Source organism: Palaemon carinicauda, chromosome 15, assembly GCF_036898095.1.
Source record: "Palaemon carinicauda isolate YSFRI2023 chromosome 15, ASM3689809v2, whole genome shotgun sequence".
NCBI classification, from domain to species: Eukaryota; Metazoa; Arthropoda; class Malacostraca; order Decapoda; family Palaemonidae; genus Palaemon; species Palaemon carinicauda.
This window is the reverse complement of record NC_090739.1, coordinates 44,943,784-44,954,726: the sequence shown is the minus strand read 5'-3', so window position 1 is coordinate 44,954,726 and position 10,943 is coordinate 44,943,784. Positions and strand designations below refer to the sequence as shown.

At 44.6% G+C, this 10,943-nt stretch overlaps 1 protein-coding gene across 2 annotated transcripts in view; it reads left to right on the top strand.

The window, feature by feature from the left end:
* Dip-C (dipeptidase C) overlaps window positions 1-9,960 on the top strand; it is a 935,347-nt gene extending 925,387 nt beyond the window's left edge. Inside the window, exon 11 of one of the 2 annotated variants that reach the window (XM_068388375.1) lies at window positions 9,462-9,960. In XM_068388375.1, the coding sequence (XP_068244476.1) occupies window positions 9,462-9,552 (91 nt within the window). In that variant the 3' untranslated portion in view covers window positions 9,553-9,960. The remainder of the gene's footprint in view (window positions 1-9,461) is intronic. The other variant, XM_068388374.1, reaches the window with a different exon arrangement.
* The last annotated feature ends 983 nt before the right edge of the window (window positions 9,961-10,943 follow it).

Genomic DNA, 10,943 nt, shown 5'->3' with positions numbered 1-10,943 from the left:
TGTTACCTGTGCTATGGAGCATGCAGCGGTGGTTATCTCACCGCCTCAACCCATTGGAGTTGCCCAGGTGGAATCTTGTGGACTTGGCTCTAGATCGAGTGGACGACTAGATCTAAATACTGCAGGTACATTAAAGGTAATCGTCTGTTCCCTAGTTTGCAATTTTACCTTCGCAAGAACGTTGGAGCATATGATGCCCTGCGCTCTACAGAACTCCCTTGATTGTGGTCAGGAAGTTTTTATGATTGGTCTTGATTTTAGTGCTGCCTTTGACAGTGCTAATAATGAGACATTTGTTTTCAATCTAAATCAGTTTGGAGTTGGTGGGTAGCATCATTATTGTTGCAAAGAGTTGTCGTAGATGGGCACTTTAGTGAGAATAGGAATGCGATATCTTTATTTCTTCGGGGTAATGTTCTTGGCCCATTACTTTTCTTACTATATACACATTGTGTGTTGACCTAGAAAACAAGCTTGTTGCATATGATGCTACATTCTTTGCCTCCATTCTATCTCCTGAATGTAGATCTGGGGTTGTTGAATCTGTTAATAGATCCTTAGTGGGAACACATTCAACCTCCACCTACAAAATCCGTTCAGGGTAAAAAAAATTTTTGCCTACACTTCATGAAGTCTTGTTCATGAAGTCGGCTGATAACTTTTTCCTGTAACCGGAGCTCTACCTTAGGCAGGAGTGGTTGTAAAAGATATCTTTCTTCCTCATGGGAAAACTCCTCTCATGTTTTTTGTCAAGGAAAGAGAGTCCACATTTTAGCTACTAAAGATACTCTCGTTTCTTCTATCTTTCCTCGGGAATTGGGAAGCAGTCACTCTCTTCTTCCTCATGATTGGGACATCAAATCTCCTGGGAAGATGCAGTACGCCAGGATACCACCAAGCTTCATCGATCAGAAGTCTTCACTCATGAGACGAGCTTAACCTTCAAACCTTATCATGTGAGAAAGTTTTTGTGATTAATCAGTTAGCCCATAATTTCCTTTACAGGATTGGCCCTAATCTTGAAGACCTCGGACTACTGACTGATCCTAAAGGTCTCAAACTCCTGAGACATCTTCAATTTACCTTGATCTGAAAATTAGATTAATTGAAGGAAAGACACGAATGTCACATCCAATATGGCTATCTGTAGACTGTGTCATTAGCCTGTAGAAACTTCCACAGGTGCGACAAGACCGCATCAGGCCCCGTCGAATGCAACCTCTTCAGGACTAACAGAATCCCTTGGTTCTCTACAAGATCTGAGCAAGAGACAGTCATGGTAAAAAAAGCTGCCAGATGAGAATCTCTCCTAGGGAGCCGATCTCCTCCATTTTGGATTTGACACTTCCTTTAGAGATATCAAAGAAAATGGGGGAGAGGCCACATGCATTACCACACATCCGTAGGTCTATGATCTGAGCACGGATGATACCATCTCCTAATCCCTTAGTAGGCATCCTCTTCCCTTGGAAAAATGCCTGGGGAATGGCAGTGATTTGTTGGTTTTCAGTTTGCGGTTAACACACCCGGCTCCTACGTGGTCTCCCCTTTGGGATATCCTCTCCATGGGTTTGGATTTTATAGAATCCACCCCTTCTGCAGGAGTTTCCCTCCCAAATTTGTCATTTGTTCCCATACTAACAAACCTTACGTTATTTATTGCGGATGAACTAGGAATATTCTTACCTAGACGTTCATATGATATCTCTCACAACTTCCTGTTCAGGCTGCTATCATTCTTACTTGTATTGATAAAGCGAGGTGGCAAGGTTGTTTCTCTCGATTACAGTCTATACTATACTAGGTAAACCCAGGCCAATAACTAAGCCAGTAGTCAAACTTACCACCTACCTAAGGGTGAGTAATCCAAAATAAATAACCTAAGGTTTGTTAGTATGGGAACAAATGACATATTTGGAGATAATTTGTATTTTCCCTAACTAATACAAACCTGTAGTTATTTATATAAATTGTCCCGCCATCACATGTCCCCCTCCAAGTCCTGCCTGCAATAAAAAAGTGACATGGTTCATTGAACCATGAGTAGATATAGGTAACTGGGTACCCCGCAGTCCCCAGCCACCCTCTGCTTACCCACTCTTAAGTGGTTAGGTAGGGTTGCCACCTCGTACTTTAAATCTAATGGCTAGCTTCCAGCTCTGCCAAAAGTATATCCACAATAAATAACTACAGGTTTATATTAGATAGGGGAAAATAAAAATTATCTCTGAATTTGTCATGTTGATGGGAGAAGTGCAAGAGGAAGGCCAAGGTTTGGAAAATACAAATTATCTCTGAATTTGTCATGTTGATGGGAGAAGTGCCAAGGTTTGGGTGGATGAATGGAGTTTAGGAAGCCTAGGTGACAGAAGGATAGATGTGAGAGAGGCAAAAGAGTGTTCAAAGAATAGAAATGAGTGGCGAGCAATTATGAAGCAGTTCTGATAGGCCCTGCTGCTACATTTGGTGATCGCTGATGTAGTGGCAGTAGGCGAATCGGCACATGAAGCTTCATTTGAGGTGGAAAACGGTGGGTGGGGCCTTTGGGCTAATTATTAATAATAATGATGATAATAATAATTGTAAATATATATGCATCTTTACATTTGTATACATACATATACAATAAATATGTATACAGGAGGATACATAAATATACATATACTATATCTATATACATACATCCACATATATGACTACATTTTTTCAATATTAATCTTACCCGATAATCATGTAGCTGTCAACTCCGTTGCCCGACAGAATTCTACGGAAGGGATACGCCAGCGATCGCTATACAAGAGGGGGGTGTACTCACCAGCGCCACCTGTGGCCAGGTACTGCAGTACTTCTTGTTGACACCACCTCAATTTTTCCTCTGTCGTGCCTCCGGCTAGACCTACATGGATACGCTGTTGATTCTGGAGTTTTTGCTCACGATTTGGTGATGTATTTGCTCTAGAGTTTAGCTTTCGCTATTCAGGAAGTTTTATCATTAGCTTAGCTAGCTTTTGGAATTAATTTGATTAATTATGGTGACGAAGAGAGTATGAACTCTCTTTCACTTTTAAATGGCCGACCCTTCCCTTAGACGGAAGTGTTGGTGTCTAAGAGAGTATAGACTCTCTTTCTTAATTTTGCTTAACAAAAGTTATAGATTTATTTTATATCTCTCCGCCTTTTATAGGCCTCTTCGATTAACTTCCTTTTATTATAAACTTATTAAAATTAATTTTTATATTTGTTTATATTCGACCTTTCCTAATAGTAGGCGGTCTTTTCTTGTACCGAAGTTAATTAACATTGAGCCCGTCATTTCGGTTTTACCTGTTAACATATTATGCTATTTTAATGTTTTTAAAAGAATTTCTTTGATAGTCTCGTACTGTTTTCAAAGTTGAACTAACGTTTTGTTTTGTCTCTGCAGTTGTTGACGTTCAGAACGTTCAACTTGCGCTCTATCGTTACGATAGAGAGAGAATTTTCACGGTGTCACGTTGCAGTAAGAGTAAACCGTTTCTAGCGTTTTGTTCATTCTTTCTTAGCTTAATGGTTTTAATTCTAATAAAGGAACTTTTTATTTGGGAAATCTTTCAGTTTTTTTCCTTTAACAATAATATGTTTTAACGATATATATGATTGGGCTCTTCTCTCAGGTTCTAAGAGAGAGAGAGAGAGAGAGATAGAGACGGAGGGAGAGAGAGGAGGATAAACGTTTCGTTCAAGCGAGTAACGTTGTTATCGTTTTTGCTCTTCTCCCTAGTCTCTTTAGGGGAAGAAGGTAAACGTTTCTAGAGTTTTATTCTTGTTCTCAAGCTTTATGCGGTGAGAGATTTTAAACGTAGTTTATTTGATCTAGTGTTTAGTCTCTTTCCAGCCACTGAATTATTTATCTTTCATTAGATTTTTCTGTTACATTGTAATTCTGTTTTCGCAATTACTAACTTTTAAGGAAGGATAGAATTGCGTGTTTCAGGTACAAACCACTTAAGTTTCGAGTTCAGTGAAATAAGTGCAAACAGAAAATCAAAAGTGATAAGTGATAAGCGCAAAGTGTTACAGTGTTGCGTTCGAGGGTTCGTCTGTTCGTGCCAGTTGTTCGCCTAGTCTGGGACCTCTTACAAGCTCCCAAGCCCAGGGGAGAAGTAATGTCGAAGGACTTATGGGTTCAGCAGGCCTTGATCGACGAACAGACGTTTTCCCTCCGTGGTTTCGGGTGTATCTACACACGTTGCCGACGTGATCACCCCACCCACACAAAGACGAGAGAGCCCTTTTATTCCTCGTCTGCGGAAGAGGTTTCTCGCAGAAACCATGGACCAAATCTTGCAGCTTTTAAGTGCAAGTCGGTCCCTTCCGCACAAGTCCAACTCCTAGGTGTAGCCATTAGCCCTGGGTCAGTTCGGACTTGCTGCAGTACGACAACTGCACACCTCCCAGAGAGGCAAGGTGGTATCGCAACAGGCAGTAGCTCCGTCTGTTGCCGCACCAGCTGCTTTAGACCCTCAGTCTCAACGGACAGTAGCTCCGTTTGTTGTTGTCTTTCTTAAACTCTAGTGGTCTTTGCTGCAGACAATGCAGTCTCAGCTTGCGGTGTTGATGCAGGAGTTTCAGGCAGAGAAGGTTAATACACCTCCTCCTGCGAACGCTCCTCCTCCTCTGCGCAGTACAATCTGCCAGACGTATGAGGTTGAGGTTCCTCAAGCTACCTCCATGCGTGAGCTGCCGCGTTGGGAGTTGCCAGATACCAGCGCTGTGCAGCAACCTCCACTTTCCTTGAGGCAGGAGCCTCTTACCATGCAGCAACCTCCTCAACAATGGGGGCAGGAGCCTTATGCCTTACAACCTCCTCTACCCTTGAGGCAGGAGTATCTTGCATTACAACTACCCTCGAGGCAGCAACCTCTTGAGGTACGACAACCTCTACCATCCTTGAGGCAGCCACCTCAACTCTCGCAACAACCACCTCCACTTTCCTCGAGGCGAGAACCTCAACTCTCGAGGCAAGCACCTCAAGAACCTCAACTCGTGAGTCAAGAGCCTCTCTCTGCGCAGCCACCTCAACCCTTGAGGCAAGCGCAACTCTTGAGGCAGGAACCTCATGCTATGAGTCAGCCACCTCAACGCATGCATCTGCCACTTTCTCCTCAGCTTGAGCCTCTTCCCATTCAACTTGAACCGCAGTCTATGCAGCTTGAGCCTCTCTCTGCGCAGCTACCCCCTCAACCCTTGAGGCAGACGCAACTCTTGAGGCAGGAACCTCACAGGATCAAACCATGAGGCAGGAGCCTCATGCTATGCGGCATCCTCCTCAACCCATGAGGCAGGAGCCTCATGCTATGCGACATCCTATGGGCTCTCGTGGCATGGTTGGTTTCGACCTGGCCTTTCATTAGAAGGGGCTAGTGTTCGATCCCAAGTATGAGGTAGAAATTTATTTCTATTTGAACACGATGTTGTGTTGATATTTATCCATATTGACTCATTAGAGGTAATTTGAATGAATTACTACCAATTGTGTCACGTGGTGGCCCGGGGAAATCTGGTAAAACTCTCTGGTAAAGAGACTGATGTCTCACCAGGTAAATCCTCGGACAGCTAGATTAGTGTCAGGTTCAGATTTCTTTTAAGCAGCATGAGCCTCATCCCATGCAGCATGAGCCTCATCCCATGCAGCATCAGCCACACGCCATGCAACATGCTCTGCTTACCTTACAGCATGCTCTACATACAGCATGCTCTGCATACAGCATGCTCTGCATACCTTACCGCATGCTTCTCAGTCACACATCTTTGGTTGTTGCCAACTCACTAGACTGTCAAGCAGTTTCATAACGTTGCCTTCTAGTCTGCTGCTTTTGCACCAGTGAAACCCTCACTGAGAGAACTTAGCTTTTCTCGGATATGGTCCCTGTAGATGAGAAAGTGCTATTCTCCCTCCTTCTGATATTCCCTTGAGGACTCTGTCATTTGGAGAGGAGCCTTTAGCTGCGTAGCCTCCTATGGACTTTTATTTAAGCATAACATGCTTCCAGGGAAGGTAATGGTTCCACTAAAGTCGCTAACCCCGTCTGTTACCACACCTGCTCCCATAGACCTTGAGCTGTGTTGCAAGACATGCAGTCCAAGCTTAGTCCTTGTTAGAGGATTTTTTTGTTTACGGAGTCAGTGTGTCACTGGGAAGACGTTCAACAACCAGCAGAAGTGACTTGTTGTGACGCAGTGCGGCAACCTCAGCAACCCGATAAGGAGTTGTCTGTACGACCCAGACAGTCTAGACAGCTTCGGGTTGTCACTGTACTTCCTCGCTTCCCCATGGTTGACAGTTCACAGACTGTGCAACAGTACCATGATCTTGTGTCCGGCTCCGTCAGACGACTGGCTTTTAAGAGCTCCCACAAGTCGTCGCTGTCTGGAGATTCTCAGATGGACTATGGATCTGACCAAGGAACTGGGCCTCCTGGTCAATTTTGAGGAGTCCCAGCTCGTCCCATCCTAGACCATTGTCTACCTGGGTATGGATCTTCAGAGTCGAGCTTTTCGGGCTTTTCCGTCGGCCCCAAGGATCTTCCAAGCCCTAGAATGCATCCAGAGCATGCTGAGAAGGAACCGATGCTCAGTCAGGTAGTGGATGAGTCTAACAGGGACACTTTCATCGCTGGCCCTGTTCATCGTGTTAGGGAGACTCCACCTCCGCCCCCTTCAGTATCATCTAGCTGCTCACTGGATAAAGGACATGACGCTAGAGACGGTCTCAGTTCCTGTTTCCGAAGAGAGGAGGTCTACTCTCGCGTGGTGTAAGAACAGCTTTCTTCTCAAGGAAGTCTACCTTTGGCTGTTCAGAAACCCGACCGCCGTCTCCTCTCGGACGCATCAGACACGGGCTGGGGTGCGACTTTGGACGGACAGGAATGCTCGGGAACATGGAATCAGGAGCAAAGGACACTTCACATCAATTGCAAGGAGTTGTTGGCGGTTCATCTGGCCTTGATAAACTTCAAGTCCCTCCAGCTTAACAAGGTGGTGGAGGTGGACTCTGACAACACCACAGCCTTGGCTTACATCTCCAAGCAGGGAGGGACTCATTCGTGGAAGTTGTTCTAGATCGCAAGGGACCTCCTCATCTGATCAAAAGATCGAAAGCTCACGCTGGTAACGAGGTTCATTCAGGGCGATATGAATGTCATGGCAGATCGCCTCAGCCGGAAGGGTCAGGTCATCCCCACAGAGTGGACCCTTCACAAGAATGTTTGCAGCAGACTTTGGGCCCTGTGGGGTCAGCCAACCATAGATCTGTTCGCTACCTCGATAACCTAGAGACTCCCGTTGTATTGTTCTCCGATTCCAGACCCAGCAGCAGTTCACGTGGATGCTTTTCTGCTGGATTGGTCCCATCTCGACCTGTATGCATTCCCGCCGTTCAAGATTGTCAACAGGGTACTTCAGAAGTTCTCCTCTCGCAAAGGGACACGGCTGACGTTGGTTGGCTCCGCTCTGGCCCGCGAGAGAATGGTTCATAGAGGTACTGCAATGGCTGGTCGACATTCCCAGGACTCTTCCTCTAGGAGTGAACCTTCTACGTCAACCTCACGTAAAGAAGGTACACCCAAACCTCCACGCTCTTCGTCTGACTGCCTTCAGACTTTCGAAAGACTCTCAAGATCTAGGGGCTTTTCGAAGGAGGCAGCCAGAGCGATTGCCAGAGCAAGGAGAACATCCACTCTCAGAGTCTATCAGTCTCAAGGGGAAGTCTTCCGAAGCTGGTACAAGGCCAATGCAGTTTCCTCAACCAGTACCACTGTAACCCAGATTGCTGACTTCCTGTTACATCTAAGGAACGTAAGATCCCTTTCAGCTCCTACGATCAAGGGTTACAGAAGTATGTTGGCAGCGGTTTTCCGCCACAGAGGCTTGGATCTTTCCACCAACAAAGATCTACAGGACCTCCCTAGGTCTTTTGAGACCTCAAAGGAACGTCGGTTGTCCACTCCAGGCTGGAATCTAGACGTGGTCCTAAGGTTCCTTATGTCATCAAGATTTGAACCTCTCCAATCAGCCTCTTTTTAGGACCTCACATTAAAAACTCTTTTCCTCGTGTGCTTGACAACAGCTAAAAGAGTAAGTGAGATCCACGCCTTCAGCAGGATCATAGTTTTCACATCTGAAACGGCTACATGTTCCTTGCAGCTCGGTTTTTGCTAAACGAGCTTCCTTCACGTCCTTGGCCTAAGTCGTTCGAGATCCCAAGCCTGTCCAACTTGGTGGGGAATGAACTGGAGAGAGTACTTTGCCCAGTTAGAGCTCTTAGGTACTATCTAAAAAGGTCTTAACCTTTACGAGGACAATCAGAAGCCTTATGGTGTGCTATCAAGAAGCCTTCTTTTCCAAGGTCTAAGAACTCAGTTTCTTACTATTCAGGCTTCTGATTAGGGAAGCACATTCTCATCTGAAGGAAGAAGACCTTGCTTTGCTGAAGGTAAGGACACATGAAGTGAGAGCTGTGGCTACTTCAGTGGCCTTCAAACAGAACCGTTCTCTGCAGAGTGTTATGGATGCAACCTATTGGAGAAGCAAGTCAGTGTTCGCATCATTCTATCTCAAAGATGTCCAGTCTCTTTACGAGTACTGCTACACCCTGGGAACATTCGTAGCAACGAATGCAGTAGTAGGCGGGGGCTCAGCCACTACATTCCCATAATCCCATAACCTTTCTCTTGAATACTTTTTATGGGTTGTACGGTCGGCTAAGAAGCCTTCCACATCCTTGTTGATTTGGCGGGTGGTCAATTCTTTCTTGAGAAGCGCCGAGGTTAAAGGTTGTGATGAGGTCCTTTAGTATGAGTTGCAGCCCTTGATACTTCAGCACCTTAGAGTTGTTCAGCCTCCTAAGAGGAACGCTGCGCTCAGTAAGGAAGACGAACTTATTAAAGGCAGAGTAATGGTTCAAGTCGACTTCCTTACCAGGTACTTATAATTTCATTGTTATTTTGAATAACTGATAATATGAAATACGGGATACTTAGCTTCTTGATATACATGTACACTGGTTTTCACCCACCTCCCTGGGTGTGAATCAGCTACATGATTATCGGGTAAGATTAATATTGAAAAATGTTATTTTCATTAGTAAAATAAATTTTTGAATATACTTACCCGATAATCATGATTTAATTGACCCACCCTTCCTCCCCATAGAGAACCAGTGGACCGAGGAAAAATTGAGGTGGTGTCAACAAGAAGTACTGCAGTACCTGGCCACAGGTGGCGCTGGTGAGTACACCCCCCTCTTGTATAGCGATCGCTGGCGTATCCCTTCCGTAGAATTCTGTCGGGCAACGGAGTTGACAGCTACATGATTATCGGGTAAGTATATTCAAAAATTTATTTTACTAATGAAAATAACATATTATCTTGGTTGATGGTTCATGTTAGTAATAATTATTCTTTTTTCTTATATCAAACAGGGTGGAGGAAATTGAAGAAATCATGGCAGAAGGACAACAGACAGAGGTGTTTATTCCTCAGCTTCATGCTCAGTCAAAGTTGGCCAACTAACAGCAGCTATGATATGAAATTGTCAGAAGCATAATAAACCTGTATAATAAAATTTTATACTTGAGAATTTTTATGTGGGATTTTTGTTAGTAGTGCTATTTACATTTACAGGTTTATTACTCTGCTTGGATCAACTTTGCAAGTTAATTGAGAGTTCAAGAAATTATAATTGCTTTGGTTCTTCAAGTCAATTTTACTTAGTAAAAATTTTAATAATTTTCATGTGGGGTTTTTCATCTTATATCATTAATACAGGCAAGGGGTGTTGTGTTGATTTTGGAACATAGTCAAATTCCTGTATAATCCAGCTCATTACTGAGGGTGCTACATTTTGTAAATGGAAACTAATAATTTAAATTTTATAATGTTCCTAGGTCAAAAGAGTTAATTTTGGGCTTATAAAATAAAAAAAGTAAAAAACAATTATAAGGTAGTTTTTCTAAATGAAAACCATCCAAATTTGCATCAAATCTTTCTGTTCATTATACTCCTTAGAAGCTGGTATTTAAAGAATCTGTATAGCTTGAAAACTGCGATTGGATACAGAAATAATCTTATGAGAAAAACAGGCTATTGACTAAAAAAATAAAATGTATTATTTCAAATACTAACATTGAATATATACAAAAACATATTTGTTCCAACACGGAGTACTTGCCTCGAACTACTTTCTTAGGAGTATCTGGAACTTAATCACCGACCAAGAATTTTGCGTAGTTCCCCCTCTCTCCGCTACCTTGCAGGGGCCCTCCGGGGCGGAAGGATACTCGCCTTAGGGCGACCCTGTGTCAGCGCATGGTGTCGCGCTGGTTAGCCCGTCAGTAAGGTCTGGTCGTGTTGATTACATCTCGCAACTCTCTCTCACTTATCCCGTCCGATCACCTTGTGTCCCACGTGTTCCTTTGTGTTCTTCTTACCTTGTCCCACGTGTTCCATTGTGTTCCTTTCTCTTGTGTACCACGTGTTCCCGTTGTGTTCCTCACCTTTCCCTTGTGTGCTTGTGTCGTTTGGGTTCGGTTTTTACCATGGAATCTCAGCGTCGCTGTCCCGGGCCCCAAGCTAGTAAGTCTTGCGGGGCATGGCTCTCGACGCCCGAGGTCGGCCCGCACACCTTGTGCTCCTCGTGTCGGGGGAAGAGGTGTTCCCCGGCCTCCATGTGCCCTGAATGCGAGTCTTGGCCGGAGCTTCAATGGACCCTATACGCGAAGAAGAAGGCTTCCAAGAGATCTCCGAAGAAGTCAGGCCTTTCTTCGCCGCTAACGTCGCCCTCGGCCCAGTCTGAGAGAGGTTCTCCTTCACCTTTCCTTACCCAGAGTGGGGGACGAGGTAAGTCCGTTTCGGGGAAACGGCCCATTGCTGTTCCCCATGAGTCTGATGTCGGGGAATCTGTG